Source organism: Chiloscyllium punctatum, chromosome 22, assembly GCF_047496795.1.
Source record: "Chiloscyllium punctatum isolate Juve2018m chromosome 22, sChiPun1.3, whole genome shotgun sequence".
Taxonomy (NCBI): domain Eukaryota; kingdom Metazoa; phylum Chordata; class Chondrichthyes; order Orectolobiformes; family Hemiscylliidae; genus Chiloscyllium; species Chiloscyllium punctatum.
This window is the reverse complement of record NC_092760.1, coordinates 55,710,056-55,729,050: the sequence shown is the minus strand read 5'-3', so window position 1 is coordinate 55,729,050 and position 18,995 is coordinate 55,710,056. Positions and strand designations below refer to the sequence as shown.

The following is an 18,995-nucleotide window of genomic DNA, read 5'->3' as shown; positions in this document are numbered from 1 at the left end:
TCAATGTGACTTTGATGGTGACAATGTGGGATTCACATTGATTTGATACCATGGCAGTGAAGGAACAAATACATGAAACAGCCATTTGTTAACCCCAGCTTATTTAATTTACCATAATGTTGTTGTCCATTTGCTATGCCTGCAAAGTGAAGGAGCTTAGGGATCAGATGCTGGTCAAAGGTGATCTTGTTCTTGCAAATTTAACATGAAATTTAGCAGCAATGACTTATAAAGAGACCAATGCAGCCAAAGATGAACAATGCTTTGAGCAATTTCTGGGGTACTATTGAAGCAGCAAACTTTCTCATCTTTATCTCAAATGTAAATATAATAATGGTGTGCACTGAATGTAGTGAGAGGTTGAACAGGTTTGTGTGGGTCTTGGGTGAGGAGGCCATCAGAATGCTGCCGCCATTCCCTTTTGGATGACATATAGCGATCACTCAGTCGGCTCTGCACCATGCTGCACATACTGAGGCTGATGATGGATGGATGACAGGGATAAGTACCTCATTAGAAGGGTGCAGTATGTCTCACTTTATGGAGTAGTGCATTCAGCCTCCTCTGCAGGATACGCCTCTGGTGTCTCTACTGAGATCAAAGAACTTCTTTTGCACTTTCTGTTCCCAATGTAGATCATTTCTACCAAGAGTCAAGAGACCTACCATTAGTGGCATGTTGGTCTCTGTGGCTATCTACATAAGAATCAGGTCCATATAATGTTATTACAACATTTAGAAGACATTTGGCCAGGTACATAAATAGGAAAAGTTTAGAGGGATATTGGCCTAAATGTGGGCAAATGGCACTAGTTACATTTGGGAAATCTGGTCAGCATGGACAAGTTCGACCAGAGGGTTTGTTTCCATGCTATATGACTCTATGACTATTAGAAGGAAAAGGTGGACTCAGGTGGGCCACGGCCAATGCCACACCCATGAGCAGCTGCAGGCCAGTGTGGAGGATAGGGTGCACCTGGCTCAGGATGAGGTCATTGCAGCAGGGCCCCTCAGGATGCATGGGGTTTGCGGGAAGCAGAGAGTCTTGCAGCACCAACACTATTTCCTGCAGATAAGTGAGTTGCTGTGTCAATGCAGGCTCCATATGTCCAGGGACACTGTGATAGAACTGTGTTGGATGCTGAAGCAGGACCTGAGGGTTACAAGAGTGGGAGACCAGTGTCTCTTGATGGCTGTGAAGGTGAAGGCAAACTTGAACGTCAGTGTGACTGGTTCCTTTCAAGGAGTGATGGGAGACCTGGGTGGGATCTCTCAGCCATGCACCCACAGATACATCAGGACAGTGACTGATGCCATCTGTACAAGATCACACTGGTTCATTTTGTTTCCCCTTGATGAGGTCAGTGCTATAGCCCAGGCAGTGGAATTCGGGAATATAGCTGGCTTCCCTCAGGTGCAGGGTGCTATCAAATGTACACACATGGCACTGAGAGGGCCCAATCACATGCTGTGAAATTCATCAACAGGAAGGGGTTCTATTTGTTTAATGTTCAGGTGATCTATGATCATTGTTACCACTTCCTGGGAGTGCCACTGCCCTGCCAGCTGCCATGACGTCTACATTCTGGAACACTTTCATATATCTGGTTTAAGAGTCCAGGAGGCTTATAGGGCTGGTTATTGGGGACAAGGGCTACCCAGTGCAACCATGGCTGATAACACGCTTGCATAACCCCCTAACTGACATGGAGCATAGGTTTAATAGTGCCCATGCTTCAGTCAGGATCATTGTGGAGCAGGTGAAGGGGCTGCTGATACTTGAACCAGTTCTGAAGGTCTCCTGTATAGTTCTGGAAAGAGTGTTCCTCATCACCCTGGCAATTGGATGTGAGGGATACGATGGGACAGGGTAGAGAGTTAATGAGGCAGGTTTGGTAAGATATAGCAGTTTGGCAAGATGTTCAGACTTAGCCAAAATTATAAGATTCAGCTCATCATTTTTCTGACCTTGCGAATCAAGCTGCACATCTACCTTTTCTGTCCTATATAAAGATATTGAAAGAGTTGTAGCCTACTAGCTTCATGGTCAAAATTCCCATAGCACTCTATTGAATTTAACCAGGTGGATTGCAGAAATTCAAAATGGCAGCTCACCACCAACTTTCAAAGTCCTGGCCTTAACAATAATGATCAAATCTCATGACAGTGTAAATAAAAGCTTTCAATTGAATGTGTACTCCTTCTATAACACCAACACAGTCCAACACACAAAAATAGCATACTCTAGGAATTTGAAAATGTTTCATTCTTCCTTTTTGCAGCCTTCAATATGACCACCATACCCTTCTGTCCCAACAGGTTTCTAAAATTGTCTGTCTTCATGTGGATGTCCTTGAATGTTTTCACTCTATTAATGGAGGCATAGTCCAAACATCTCAAGCAATGGCTCCTTATTACCTTCAAGTCTTTCCAAGGATCTATTCCTGGCTCTTCCTCAACTATAGATTGGTGACAGACACCAATTCACATGTACATTTGACTTAAAAACCTCTACCTCTCCCTTAACTTTTTATGGCTACCAGTCACATTTCTCATCTTTCGTTCGTGCAGCTTTAATTTGAGCCCTGTGTCTGCCAGATGACAATACAATACATTTAAATGAACGCTGATAGTTTTGTATTAGATTAAAACCTAAACATAATTTTGAATATAATATCATTTTTGAATATAATTTTCACAAAAACTAGCCTCCTCAGTTATTTTAACAAATAATATGATTCAGTGCATCTGGCTTCGAAATGATGTTACTTTCTAGTCAGCTTTAGAAATCATAAATCAGAACTATCTCAAGGGTCTTGCTTTGCAGTTGCTAACCAAATCAATTAATCTGCATTGAATGCCTCAATAAACTAATTCTTGCTTATTTCACCAATATGAAATCGGCAACTCACAAAAATCGTTCAGCTTTATTTATAGTGACTGATTTTAAATGTCTGACCTTTCAAGGGAAAAGCAGCCTGCAGTAATAAAAAAACCCACCATTTAACAGTTTGGTGGACACAAGCTTTCCATATGGGAGGTGCTTGAAAAACTCTAACTTTGTTAATTCCTATGTATATCTTATTCAACCACATTTACGGAATGCAATTGATTCACCTTTAAAAAAACACGATTTGCAGACTGTACACTCAGAGATTCCAAAAACTAAAACAAAATGGTTAATTTCATAATGAAACACTTCAGTTTCTCAATGAAGGGTCAGTTACATCTGCTGCACTTGGTAATCAGATCAAGATGATGGTGTTAACATGTATCCTTTCCCATTAAGGCAGACATTTTTTTCCCTCAATATCAATGTCACTGACATTATGTTGCTAATTAACAATAAGCAGTTGGGTAGCATTTTCAATATAGAAAATATCCTAAGGATGCTTCACAGAGGGAAAAGGAAAAAAAATGCTGACCACTTGCAAACATGAGCTCCAAAGCTGGAATTAATGGATAGGGGCAGTGAAAGGAGGCCCTAATAGATAAGAGACCAAAATCAGAGGAAGGGATGTCTGAGGGAGGGAGGGAGGGAGAGGTCACTGACATTGTGAACAGTCTGATTAATCTACTGCAGGCTGAAGATTGCAGTTTTGCCAATTTTTGCCCACAGCAAGTGAAGGTTTATTAAGATTGGATGACAGACTAGTGTTTGATAGTGCTATATTGTTAAATTAACAAATTGACAGTGATCCACTGCAGCCTGCAGGCAAAAGGAATGTAAGTAATGAATAAACAACATAGGAAAATTTCTGTCTTAATCCATATAAGGTTAAGCCATGGGCCATTGTTGAGAAAGTGATTTATTGCCTGTGGTGCCATCCTACAGAAAATATATTAAATATTGGTACTTGGCATTGGCTTAATGGTTTAAATGGTCATGACAATGACAAAACCATTATTCGAGGAGAACATGGATTTCTTCCAGTGATTTTGGTCAACATTGTGGGCAGCACAGTGGCTCAGTGGTTAGAACTGCTGTCTTGCAGCACCTGGGAACCAGATTCAGGTGACTGTGTGGTTTACATGTTCTCCCTGTTTCTGCTGGGTGCTCTGGTGTCCTCCACAGTCCAAAGGCATGCAGATAAGGTGGATTGGCCATGTTAAATTGTCCTGTAATGTCCAGGGATGTGTCAGCTAGATGGATTATCCATAATTAATGTGGGTTATAGGGGCTGGGTCTGGATGGGATGCTCTTTGGAAATTTGGCGTCAACTTAATGGGCTGAATGGCTTCTTTCTGCACTGTTGTGATTCTTATCACAACAAAAAATGCATTAACTGGGTATTTAGCTCATCTCAGCTTGTGGGATCCTGCTGGCTTCAAATTGACACCACCTCCAGAATAAAATGCTTATGTGATATTTTGAAATATTTCTATGAGATAAAGGTAGAACACTATAAAAATTCAAGACTTAGTTTATACATGGCAGGGAAATGACTTTTGTAAAGATGGACTCAAGCTGTCATTTCCATAGCACCAGCTAAATATAACAATAAGTTCTATTTTCAATACTACTTCCTTTATGGCTAAATTGTTAACAAACACATAATATATTATAAATCTTTAGTCAAATCTGTGATGATAGAAACCCTTGTCATTTATTCATAAAATCCTTCCTTCTTCAAATTCAAGATCATTAACAAGCTCACAAAATATTGTTGGTCACAGCAGTGATTTTCTAATAGAGCTGTATTTTCTCTTTCTGTTCTCATTAAATATTGCACAATATATTTCATAATCAGCATTTAATTTCATGGACAGTGAATTTTCAATATACACAAAAAAACAAGAAATATTACACTGGGTAAAATTATTATTTGACCCACACATCCTTAAGTAAATAATCTGCAACTTCTACAGCCTGTAGAATCTTTAATTTAGATATTGTAGCAGAAAATATACGTAGCAGAAAATACACTAGAAAAAATAGTATTCAGTTACACACTCCCAATGACCTCCAAGGCAATATTTGATGCTGTCCTCCCACAAATTTCACATTCCCTAAGAATCTTTGATGATTTTTCCTGTGAACAATGGCGAGACTCAAAGAACTGAAGAAGTTTGTACTCACTGGAGTTTGGAGGAAATCTCCACCCACCAGGTACACAGGCCTTGGCTATTTGCTTGTGCCTATGAAAACACGCATTTCCTGTTTTGGTTAATAAGGTTGCGCCCATGTGTGTAATTCAAGCAGGCTTACATTAAGGAATCTTCATGGTGTGGAGGTGCCAGTGTTGGACTGGGGTGGACAAAGTCAGAAGCCACACAACACCAGGTTACAGTCCAACAGATCAAAGGAGCAGCGCTCTGAAAGCTTGAGATTTCAAATAAACCTGTTGGACAATAACCTGGTGTCATGTGACTTCTGACTATGAACATCCATGACATGCTAATGGACACACGATAGTCTCCCACCAGGGAAGGTCAGGAAAAATCTGACCTGCCTGAAAGGTTCCCAGAACATTTTAGCAAAACTTTAACCTGTCTATGGGAAACTGAAGATTTTACCTCCCACCTAATTAAGTTCAGCTTCTAAATGAAAATATCTATTTTCAACAAAATTAGAGGAGAGATATTTGTCCAGCTAGATTTGCCAAAGGCTAGGGGTGCCTCAGTTCTATCTGCAGAATGCAATTTTACTGAGAATTGGCTTTGCGAAGAAATGTGTAACAAAATGAGGGAGGCTTCTGATTTTTATCCCTTTTGGCTGCTTATTCCTTTAGATCAACAACAAGTTGCAGTTGTATATTTTTTTATTCTTCTGTAAGAAGCACTTGGTCCTTTGATTTTTTTTTTTCCTTCTTTGTGAGTTAGTATGGCTAATATTTGGCAAGGCAGGATTCCCTGGTTTTCCAGTGCTCTTTCCAGAGGGCTGCTACTTGTGCAAATGCACCAGCTTCACAGCAGGCTGTCACTCCTGAAACTTGCCACTCAGTCTGTTCTTTTTTCCTTTGAAGTACTTTGAAAGGCGTGCTTGGTATGACTTGTACTTTATTAACAATTTCACATTCCCACAGGGATAGCTATGCTGGAAAGCAAATAAAAATTGCAACTTTTCCCAGCACAAAAGAAAATACACACTCGTTGAAATAAAGTAAATAGATTTTTTTTTCAAGTTGAAATCATAGAATCCATACAGTGTGGAAACAGGCCATTCGGCCAATCAAGTCCACACCAACCCTCCAAAGAGCATCCCAACCTGACCCAGCTGATTCCTGTAACTCTGAATTTCCCATGGCTAATCCACCTAACCTGCACAACCCTGGACACTGTGAGGCAATTTAGTGTGAGCTACTCCTCAGATGCTGCCTGTCCGGCTGTGTTTTTACAGCACCACACTCTTCAACTCTGATCAACAGCATCTGCAGTCCTCACTTTCTTCCAATTTAGTAATGACCAATCCACCTAATCGGCACATCTTTGGATTGTGGAGGAAACCGGAACACCCGGAGGAAACCCACGTGGACCTTGTGAACTCCATGCAGACCGTCACCCAAGGGTCGAATTGAACCCAGGTCCCTGGCAATGTGAGCAGCAGTGCAATCTGCTGAGTAACCACACTGCTGCTATTAAAACAGAAGGAAGTAGTGCAAATGTGGTTTGTGTAAACATATATGGAGAAAGTGAGGACTGCAGATGCTGGAGACCAGAGTTGAAAAATATGGTGCTGGAAAAACACAGCAGGCTAGGCAGCATCCGAGGAGCAGGAGAATCGACATTTCGGACATAAGCCCTTCTTCAGGAAATTGCCCGAAACGTCGATTCTCCTGCTCCTCGGATGCTGCCTGGCCTGCTGTGTTTTTCCAGCACCACATTTTTCAACTCTGTGAAAACATATATGTTTTGTCCAAATGAGGTTGGATAAACCATTTACAATTTATTTTGTTCATTTTACAATGGTTAATTACTGTGTAGGTTTTAATAATCGCTGAGCACCCAAAACTGAAGCCTCCACAGTGTAACTTTAAATTGCAGAAACTAATTGAATTAATTTTCAGAAGTAAATTTGTGCTTTGTCAGTTTGTATTCTACCTATAGCTTCTTAATGCAAATATGGCTTCAAAAACCTTATGCTATGTACAATATGATCAATGCTTTGTCGAAATGCATTAACCTGATCTTTGGAGTAAGGAGTGTCAACTCTCCGAAGGTCATGACAGGCTTCGATAAGGATTTTTGTTGCATTCAGCTGCAACAAAATCTCACAGGCCATTGAATCAAAGAATGTGATGTTAGCAAGAGCAGCTGAAGCCAGCAGGAACACTTCACTCGATGAGGCATCTTTGCATAAATCTATGTGAAAAAAAATACATGTTTTATATAATTACAGAGATTTCAGTGAAAGTAAATAGACCTTTTCCATTTCATATTTATTGAATTTCAAAATAAAATAGTTATGCACAGTCATTATATAACATCCATTCTTTGGCATTACCTTTAAGTTAAATAGCAAATCTGACATGGAAATGTATTAATTTATACTTTCAAAAGTCTCACAACTTTTGTATATAAAAAAGTGTATTAAAAGACTCATGTAGCACAGTTAGTTTAACACATAATGTAGATTAATTTTGATTATGTTATTCACATTTTATCCTCCACAGTAGTGAGATTTCTTGTTAAATAGATGCTTTGGAAATAGGATTTAGCACTGTGCAGTTGGTAAGTAAATTACCTGGGGATTTATGCAACCACTAAGCTAGCTATAAGTTATTTTTAAAATTCTTCCAGGACAAGTGATAATCCCAGCAGAGAAAGATGTGGCTGTGTGACAGCTGGGGGTTTATTAGTACAGTAAATTACTGTAAAATGTGGGATTAATGCATACTAATTTAAAATACTAATTGAAAATATTTTGTATTCTATTATTTTCCTTACCAAACTGGCCAGTCTGTCTTGTGCAAGTGCAACTCTTTGACAAATAATGCCATCTGCAGGAGTATTAGAAGTTTTACCATATTCAACAATTCTGCTGCTGTGTTTTTCTGTATCAGGAGGGAAGTATTCATCATTAAAAGGTTGCAAGACTTCTTTGGAGAAATGGTTAGAGCAGTCTCACTCCAGTCCCACATGGGCTTTGAAACAATAGCATAAAACTGAACTTAATTTTGCACTAATTGGTAATAATTTGGCTGACTCACTTAAAGATAGGTAAAGTAAATAAAAACGTATCAGACTAAAGTTGCTTCCAGCTAGGTTGGTGTGGAGGCATGGTGCTGGAGCAAAGAAACTGCAGCTTTGCTGTGGACCTAATACATAATGTGGGAATACTTGGGTTGCACTTTCTGACATTCCCAGGCCAGTTTCCAAAGATAGGGTTAGAGAATGGGAGTGGGAGTGGTGGGGGCTGGAGGGACTCAAGGAGAACTGCAAGAATTGTTGCCATAAGCTATGCTGCTGTACTGAACAGTTCGGTTTGGCAGGTTTCAACGCTCAGTCCGGTTACATGTTAGAAGGGTTGGGGAGCCTTTTTTAGGTGTCACTTTACGAGTCCCCTGTGCCTATTGGAGGTCCCTCCCTAAGGTATTCCCACACCCACATTTCCCTTCCTCCTTATCTTGTCTGCTGAGGTCCCTCACCTCTCTTTGCTGCCAGGCTTCCTTTTTCACTCCCCCCCCACCCACCCCCCCCCCCCCCCCCCCGCCGTCAACTGCCTGCCCCACACGTTGCCAAAAATTGCATTGTCAGCTGGACCCAGGGGGACTCTCAACCCTACCCATCTACTGTCACACCCACTTCCATTGACACTCACTGTTGGGGACAGGATGTAGTCGAAGCAAGGCTTTAGCCCCAGTGGCACTGCTGGAACTTGATTGATGCCATCAACTACATATGCTAGGAGGTCTCTATGACAGGACTGCCTCTCCAGTTGGCAAATAAATGGCTGAGGTGAGGCTCCCAAGCACTTGCCTCAAGTGGGAACAATCTTTCCAACCTACCCTGTCAAAGCCTTTAAGAATCTTCTCCGCTTTTATAAGATCTATTATTCTTCTAAAAATCAAACAGGCCCAACCTACTCAATCCCTCCTCATACTGCCTCAGCTTTGAATAAAAGGAAAAAGGTCAACATTATATTTGACTGCCCTATTACCCACTGAACCTTTTTGTGATTTATCCATGAGGACTCTTAAATCAATGCTGTAGCATTCTGCTCTATTTCTCTATTTAAGTAATATTCACATTGTAATAATATGCTAGTTCTCACACCAAAATGCATAATCTCACATTATGTTCCATCTGCCAAGTTTTTGCCTTCTCAAATAAACAGTTTATATTCCTCTGCAGAGTCTGCGTCATCTTCACCACTTGTATTACCATCTATGTTCTGCAGAGATCATTCCCTCCATGATGCCCTCATTAGTTCTACCCCTCTCCCCCCTCTGCCCCCCCACACACCAACCCACCCTCCACTCCCGGTACCTTCCTTTGCCACTGCAAGAGGTGTAAAACCTGCTCCCATACACCTCACCTCTATCCAAGGCTCCAAAGGATCCTTCCACATCCAGCAGAGGTTTTTCTGCACATCCAAACACCTCATCTGCTGTGTCCATTGCTCTCAATGTGGTCTCCTCTACATTGGGGATCCAGGACACCAAACTCATGGAATGTTTCAAGGAACATCTCTGACATACACCACCAAACTATCCCAACGCCCCCTCCCACTCCCCCCAAGGACATGCAAGTCCTGGGCCTCTTCCCCCACCAAATCCAAGCCACCCAATGACTGGAGGAAGAACACCTCCAACCACATGGCATCAATATTGACTTCACTAGTTTCCGAATCTTGCCTCCCCCTGCCTCATCCCAGATCCAACCCTTCAACTCGGCACCACCCTCTTGATCTGTCCATCTTCCTTCCCACAAATTCGCTCCACCGCCCCACCTACCTATCACAATCACCCCCCACCTGTGTCAACTTCTCACCTTCCCATCCTACATTTCTCCCAGGCACCTCAACCCTTCTATTTATCTCTCAGCCCCCTTCACCAACCCTCCCCCCACCACATTCCTGATGAAAGGCTTATGCCTAAAATGTTGACTTTCGTGCTTCTCAGATACTGCCTGACCTGCTGTTTTTCCAGCACCATATTTTTCAACTCTTCCCATCTATGTTCATATTACTCACAAACTTGGCTATAGTTCATTCAATTCTCTCATGTCATCATGAACGTATATTGTAAATAATTGGGGCCATCACACTGATTCTTGTGGCAGTCCACTAGGTGAAGGATGTTATCCTGAAAATGCTCCCCTTATCCCAAATTTCTGTCTTCTATTAGTCAGCAACACAATAGGCTGTTATCTTAGTAAATACCCTAATGCCGTATCAAATGCTTCTTGAAAATCCAAAGTTTCACATCTACTGGCTCCTCTTCACCTGTGCTGCTTGTTATCTCTTCAAGTAATTCAAATAAATTTGTCAGGCATTCTCTCTCTCCTGCAGGCAGTGATGCTGATTTGATTATACATGTATTTCTAAATGCTCTGTCACCACGTCCTTTATATTAGACTGCAACATTTTCATAGAGACAGATGTTAAACTCACTGGCTTTTTGTTACCTGTTTAATTTGTTTCTCTCCCTTTTTACACTGGTGGTTTTCTAATTGGCCAAGACTTCTCTAGAATCGAAGGATTCTTGGAATATTGCTACCAGTGCATCACTATCTTAGTAGCAACTTCCCTTAACATCCTAGAATCAGCCCATCAGGTCCAAGGATTATCAGCCTTTAGCTCCATTGATTTCCTTAGTACTTTTCTCTCTAATGGTAGTTATTCTGTAGTTAGTATACTCCCTGCCTCCCTCATTTTTGTCCCTTGATTATTTAACAGTTTTGGAATGCTACTCACATTTTCTACTGTGAAGACTGATGTAAAGCACTTTTTCCAAACCATTTGTCATTTCCGAGCGACCCATTATTGTTATTTCTTCATTGACTAAGGGGAGTGGTATTATGACTGGACTGTTGATCCAGTAATACTCTGCAGACCTAGGTTCGAATCCCACCACATCATCTGGAGAAATTTGAATCCAATTTTATTTTAAAAACCTGGAATTAACAGTCTAATGATGACCATGAATCAATTGCCGATTGTAAGAAAAACCCACGTGGTTCACTAATACACTTTAGGCAAAGAAACTGCCATCCTTATCAGACTCATAGCAATTATTTGATTCTTAACTGTCCTCTGGGATATTAGTGATGGGCAATAAATGCTGCCTAGCTAGCAACACTCACATCCCTTGAAAGAATAAGGAGAAAAAATTGCTTTGACCTCTTTCCCTTTGATATAAATGTTTATGTATTATTCTTATACATTGATATATTTCTAGCATTTATATTTTGGTCCCCCATTTAATGGAGTTGTACAGAAGGGCTATGCACTGGCAAGCATCCCACCAATTAAATAATCTGAAATTCACAGTTAGGAGGTACATTAACTCTTATATTCCAATAAAACAAAAGGTTATACAGTCAGTTCTGCTCTAACTGCGGTAGTTCCGTTCTCATGCAATTCCCAATTATAAGAAAATCCTGTAATAGCAGCACCATTTAAACTAATGGGGCCGGAACTGTGTTATAACCCAATACACTCTTTAAAACAATGCACTTTAGAAACAGCATCCCCAATTTTTCAATTGTGCTATCATGAATTCGTGTTAGCAAAATGCGCATTATAGCACAATAACTTGTATAAGAAAATCTGAAACTGATGAATCAACTTTTATTAAAACCTTATTTCGAGGTACAAATCACATGAATTCAATGTCAAAAATTCATCTATTGTCTGTGCACTTTCAAGAATGTATTTTAATATATTTTCAACTCATCAATTGCAATCACTTGTACTCTGTTCTGTTCTGACCCTTTCAAAACTTGGTCGAGGAACAGACATAGAAACATTAATTACCATTTACTTCAATAAAATATATTTTGTTGACATTTTCTGCTGCTGTTAAAGTACTGCCAGATAAAACATTTTGCCATTTCAGGTATCTGGTCTCCTTTAATTTATTCATGAGACATGGGCATCGCTGGCAAGATCATTATTAATGCCCATTCCAATTGTCCTTGATTGAATGGATTGCAAGACCATTTCAGAAGCAATTAAGAGTCAATCACATTACTGTGAGTCAAAAGTTTCATATAAGTCAAATTAAGCAAGGGAAACATATTTTCTTCCTCATAGAGCATTAGTGAACCAGATGGTGTTTGTCATAAACTGGTAGATACATGGTTACCATTGCTGGCACTAGCTTTTTTTATAGCAGATTTGTATGTCAACCAAATTAACAATCATTCTAAGGAACATTAACTTCATTGAAAAATATATTACAAATGATCTTTGTTCCTCTCTCAGGTTTCAATCCGAAGTTTGTCTGTCACCTAAGATTAGTTTTAACTATCAATAACAGTTCTCCTTTATTTCTTGGATTGCTGACAAGTACTTTGATTAAAATGATGGATTTGAAGGACAATAATTAAATTTACAGTAATGCCACTTGTATAATCTGCACTAGGCTACTCGGGATAAGGAGGGCTGGAAGGATATTTAGGGCTGAGTGATCAGTAAATGAAGAATTTTTTGAAGTTGGTGTTTTCTCCACATTTTAAGTGTGCTTTAAGATGTTGGCCAAGATATTCACCCCGGAGCTAAGATTCTGATTAATAAATTGAGAATAGTGTGGAGCATTATTCAAATTACAAGGGTATAGCGAACAGTGACATCTCCAAAAGCCCTCCAAAATAGCTTGGAAAGTTCAATCATGGGAGTGGAACATTCAGAGAGAAAAGTGATCCCTGTCTATGGAAGTGGCAGATTCCACAGCACTGCTCTGACAATCACAGCCAGTGTAGCGAGCAATGAGAGCTAACAGTGATTGGTAACTCAGAGGCTGAGGCCTAAGCACAAGAGCAGCAGTGGTCAGAGGGACTGCCTGGAAAGAGAGAGAGAGAGAGAGAGAGAGACTGTGAGCAATGGTCTACTGTGTGGTAGAAGGCTGTTAAGGAAGGGAAGTCAGGAGAAGTTCAAGTGGAGAGAAATGGGCTTGCAGGGTGGGGAGAGCAGCATGGAGGAGTCTCTGAGATGGGACAGAAGCTGTAAATGGGGAAGAGCCTGTCAGAGGGGGTAGAGACTGTGAGGAGAGAAAGTGAGAAAGGCGAAAGGCTGCAAGGGATATGGATGCTGCAAGCGGGGAGAGGCTATGAGGAGGAAGGCTACCAGAGCGTTAAGGTTACAAGGGGGAGAACTTGGAAAGGAGGGAGGAGGTTGCAAGCAGGTGAGAGACTGTAATAGAATCTGAGAGAGGCGAAGATTGCAAAGATGGTGGAGAAGAAACAAATAGAGACTATAAAGGGGAAGGGTTGCAATCGAGGAGTTGCTTTGAAGGGGAAAGAGTGGCTACAAAATGGGGAGAGGCTGAGGAGGAACAAGAGAGGCTATAGGAACACAAAGGCTGCAGCGAAAGAGGGACTAAGAAAAAGATACAATGGTTTTAAACCAGTGAATACAGGAATACACAACTATCTAGGAGCCAGGAAAACTGGAAGCCACCAATGAGCTTCTTCAAATGAATGTTGAGTGTCTAACTAATGGCTACAGAAGTTCAAGAGTTAATGTTGCTGAACGGGAAAACATATAGTGGATGTGAATGCAACAAACACTGTTAATTGGATATGTTAATTCTGAACATATTTCACAAGAAAGGTTTGTACTAATGGGTTTTCAGAACTCAAAGCATTTCACAAACTGTTCATCACTTGAGATGCAGTTACTGTGTTAGAGCAAACAATAACCATTATGCATCTGAGGAATTCACTACCCCCATAATGCAGTGGATGCGAGAAAACTGGATACATTTAAGGAGAAGATTGACAGATTCTTAATTAGTGATGGGTTAAAGGGTTATGTGGTGTGGGCAGGAAAGGAAAGGTGAGGCGGAAAGGTCAGCCATGACTGTATTAAATGACAAGAGCAGGTACAAGGGCCTGAATTGCCTACTCGTGCTACTAGTTCAATTGTTTTTATGGTCTTATATACTAAGATCCGAAACAGCAATGAAAAACTCGTGTAGTTGTGGTCCTTTTTAAGAGCTTGGAAAATTCCAAAGTGTTTTTAGTCGATTAAATCCTTTAGAAGTATAGTTACTGTTGTGATGAGACTGAAAATAATTTAGAAGAAATCATTTTGGGGATCCTGGGACTGATGAACATAATCTAAAAATTAGAACTAAATCATTCAGGAGAGAAATCAGGAATTTATGCCTTCAAATGGTGGTAAAAGTTTAGAATTCTCTTCCACAAGCAGCAATTGATGTTAGACCAATATCAATACTGAATCAATTGTTAAAATTAAATCTGAAGTCGTGATCTGAGATGCAATAATAAGAGCAATAACTGCCTAGTTAAAATCTAACAACTTTGTACGTACACAATGGAAATTCATTAGCTGCAACTTCACCAGTCCATGGAAGGCATGCTTATAGAGATTGACTTTTGTATATCGAAATGTGTGCCAGTTATTTTAAAAAGAATTGCTGCTGATTGACACAAGAAATTATCTTGTGCCAATTATATACAATGGTATCTGGGAAATAACTGCAATCCTTGTGTGTTGTAGTTTTATATTTAATGGTGGATTATTGCTGAGAATATTGAATACTTTAATCTGTTTTTTTGTGACTCCAAGCATCGATATGTTAACACAAATGTAATATTATCATGTGATTGCATCATCTAATAAAGGAGTTAGTGAGACTGAAAAAGGAATCCCTGAAAATCAAAAAAAAAAGTTCTTGTAAAAAGAACACCTCTGCTGTGAAAATGGACTTTAAGCAATATGAAACAGGAAAGCTGATGGGGCAAAATGTACAAAATAAGTGGATAAAATAAATTTCAACAATGTGTAACAAACCTTGCTGTAATTGGATGTTCCATGCTGAAAAAAAGTACTGTGTTCATTGCAATCACACCTTTCATCTGATATTGTGTTAATTTTGATATAGTTCCAAGACAATTCGAAGGATTGTTCAGCTTCATACAGACATATGGTCATAAGGTAGAATATTGGCACAATTTATTTTCTTTTATCAATACAAAGGGAGATAACAGCGAGGACTTGCTGTGTTGTGCCAGCGGCCGGGAAACGTACCATCAACTTACAATAATATTTATGTTTAAAAATCTCAAGATGCTTCACATGAGCATAAACACAGTCAAGAAATTGACACAAGTGATAGGTGGAACTATTAAGGTGGGTGACCAAAAGCTTGCTCAAAGAGGTAGGATTTAAGTACAATTTGAAATGAGGATGGATGGAGAGGAGGAGGAATGATTTAGGGAAGTAATTTCAGAGCTTAGGCCTTAGCTAATAGAAGATGCACTTGCCAATGGTGGGACCAAGGAATTCAGGATGTCTCAGTCAAGAACATAAAATAGGTTAGGACCTATTCTGCTAAACCTCAAACATTTCCTTATAATCCAACAGTGGTACTTTAACACAAACATGACAATAATGTTATCAAATAAATCAGTAACAATAGAGTAACTATCCAATTTCTATTATCACTACCATTATACTGCTGAATATGAGAAAGGTTATGTGCTCAGAAAGCTATTAAAACCAGTGAGATTGTGCTCCAATTTTGAGTGAATGTCAATAGCAGAGAGCTCAGCCCTATGAATTTTCAAGTACAGGTCGTTCTGCTATAACGCACTTTTCGTTAACGTGAATTTGCTATGACATGAATGACAAATTGGGGACACTGTTTCTAAAGCACCAAGTTTTAAAGTGTATATTGGTTATAACACGACTCCGGCCCCATTAGTTTAAAAGGTGCTGCTAGTTTTTATATTATTTTTTATAACACAGGATTGCACGAGAACGGAACAACTGCGTTATAGCAGAACGACTGTATTGCAAACCAAGTTAACAATCTGCTTAGATTTGCAAATAGCCTTAAACCTAAATAATGTCAACCTACTAAAATTTTCTTTGATAATTAAATGAAGAAAGCAACAAGAAGGAAAAGATGCGGGTTCAATGGAATGAGACGATAAAGAATCATTTGGAAAATGTTCCTTAATCTTAATGTTTTGTTAAACAAAGAAATATTTGTGAAGACTTTCACTCTAATTGTATGGATACAGGTGCCACGAGGCTTCGAAAACGGTTCCCAGAATGTTGCAAGGTAACAGATGTTAACAGACACAAGATTAAATAAGAGAAAACCTACCCAGAGACAAAGATACGAACATCAAAGATTAAAGAAATAGCACTTCCAACTTAAGGCTGAGTGAGAAGTGATAAGCACATCAGGGAGAGTGTTAGAAGTTAAGATAAAATGGGAAAGGCTGAAACTTACTTGGTAGATGTTATAAACAAGTACAGAGAGGTTGAAATAGAGCCATGAAATGTCAGTATAACATTGGAATTTATCTCATTTTAACAAAGCTGCTAACGCAGTTAAAATAAACTGTTTCTGGGCTTGTCAAAAAACCTGGTGTGGAAACTTTACGTAAATGTGAAAAATGAAATTTCATCTAAACATGTCAATTACAGACGAAAGTCTGTTTCAGGAAGGTGCTGGATTTATAAAACTGGCATGCTAAGATTCAGACCTGACCATGGTGGAACATCTGAAGATAGATTTAAATATGAATGATTGTAGTTCACCCTCAATCGTGTGGAGTATAAGGTAGTTTTCAGTCATGCATTTGCTCCGTATTTGATGCACTACGCCCTGTGCGTCACTATAAATGTTCACAACTGCCACGATAGACAGCAGTTAGCGTCCACAAGATTAATGGCTAGATTTCACTAATTTTAAAATCCCTTTAGTTGTTAAAGGACAAAAGTCAGCATCAATTAAAATAGAAACACATTGAAGTAGAAAGTAACTTGTGGCCTTTATTTTGGAGGGAGCAAGCTGCCTGTAGTTTTGGGTAGACCTCATGAAATTAGTGCTCGTGAGTTATTGTCATTGGTCAGATATGCAGTGAATTTTTCTCACAATATTATTGACTGTCTGCCTACCTGCTGACTGAGTTGAAAGAAATTAGGTCACTCTGACACTTTAAAAGGGCAGGCACCACATCTTAAAGGTGGGGAACCTTAAGGCTAGCCACAATTGGAAAAGTTCATACAGCTACAAAATAGTTGCAAAAATCCAGGCCAAAAGCCACGCTCTCTGGTAATGCTACTCTCTTTGATCAGTGAAGGGAAAGCACAAAGTTTGAAGATGCCATGGAACTTTCCTCACCAGCATCCTTCCCTGCAATGTTTGCCAGTAACAAGTTTATATCCTGTAAAAAAAATGGTTAGTCAAGGTAATCAGTTGCAAATTCAAAGCAGGGAATAATGGACCATGTTTGTGAGTCAAGCTATGCCAGAAGCCACATTTTAGCTATACATGTTAAGGTCACAGCAACATTGACCTTTGTTTGTTTATGGCTCATTTCATATGCCTGCAGGGAAACAATTCTGGCATCAGCCAATCACCCGTGTCTCATTGCCTGTTTCAGGTAGTCACTGCTCCTGTCAGAACAGGTCAATATATTTACTTCAGTTGGACATCCTAGCAGCAAACGTATAGTCAATAATAATTGCATTTGATACTAAGCTTTCCAAATGATCTAAAAAGTTAATAAGGGTGAGATATTGCTCCAAAGATAGAAATGAGCAACAAGATTGGTACAGATGCAGAGTATTATACATTGATACATATAGGACCTGCTATTGCAGATATGTGTAATCAGTAAGTATCATTCTATCCACAAAGTGATACAACCAATATATCATACATGCATTTCCATCATTCTTCAAGTTTTACACTCAAATTTCAAAAAGACTAAGAAGAAAGAAAAGACATTTTTACGTTTGAGGCTGGATCTTATGAATGGGGAGAGTCTGAATCCACTCAGCTAAGTGTCATTTTCATGAAGTTTCATGAAGGGTTTCTCCTCACTCGGTCTACTGAGCTTTTTCACACTATAATCCCAAACTCACCCCATTAACTACCTACACTACCTTTATGACACCCCTATCATCTGATGCTAGCCCAAATCTCCCACATGCTATAGCTGCAAGTTCTCACCACTGGCTGAATTTCTCAACGTAAACCAGCATTTCTGGTGCTCGTGCCATCTCTTAAGCAGCATTGGGCAGGTATCCTAGAGCTGCCCTGTACAACTGCTCATAGTCTTTTAGGTACAGTGATGGTCAAGGGGAAATTACAGATGGAGACCATGAGGTCCTGGATCAGAGATGGTGCTTTTGTTTAAGGAGAGCATTGCAGTAATGGACTATGAGGATGTTTCAAGAACAGAATTGATTTGTCATGAGCTAAGGAACAAGAAGAGTACAATTACATTGCTTGATATAATCTATAAACCACCAACCAGTGAGAAACAAGGAGATAAACAAATCACTAAAGAAATTACACAAGTGTAAACAAGATAGAGTAGCTGTAATGGGAACTTTAATTCAGGCTGGGATAGTGATAGTACAAAAGGCAGTGAGAGGCAAACATTCTTCAATTATGTTGAGGAGATTTTTTTACAGCCACATCTGTAAAGCCCAACAAGAAAGAAAAATAGGCATGGTTCTTTGGACTGAACTGGGCCAAGTAGATCAAGTGTCAATGAGGGAACACTCAGGAGATGATCGTTGTATCCTAAGGTTTAAGATAATGGTGAAGAATAGCATTAGCCAACCCTAAACAAGAACAATGACTGGCTGACAGCAGACTTCAGTGGGACAAGGGCGGAGCAAGGCCTGGATTGACTGAAATGAAAGATTGATTGGAAAGTCTTAATGTCCCTAGATGACAAAGGGTATAGAAATTAAATTAAAGAAGACTGGTGACTGCAAATACAATTGATAAATAAAGTGAATACAGAACCTTCAGAACAGAAGTAAAAATCAAGTAAGAGAAGCAATGAGGGAATTTGAAAAAAGAATGGCAGTTAACATATAGGGAGAATCAA

The 18,995-nt window shown here is 39.6% G+C and overlaps 1 protein-coding gene across 1 annotated transcript in view; it reads right to left on the bottom strand.

The window, feature by feature from the left end:
* Nucleotides 1-18,995, bottom strand: part of LOC140493662 (protein inscuteable homolog) — a 422,044-nt gene that overhangs the window by 28,129 nt on the left and 374,920 nt on the right. Inside the window, exon 9 of the mRNA XM_072592362.1 lies at nucleotides 7,123-7,301. Coding sequence (XP_072448463.1) covers nucleotides 7,123-7,301 — 179 coding nt within the window. The remainder of the gene's footprint in view (nucleotides 1-7,122; nucleotides 7,302-18,995) is intronic.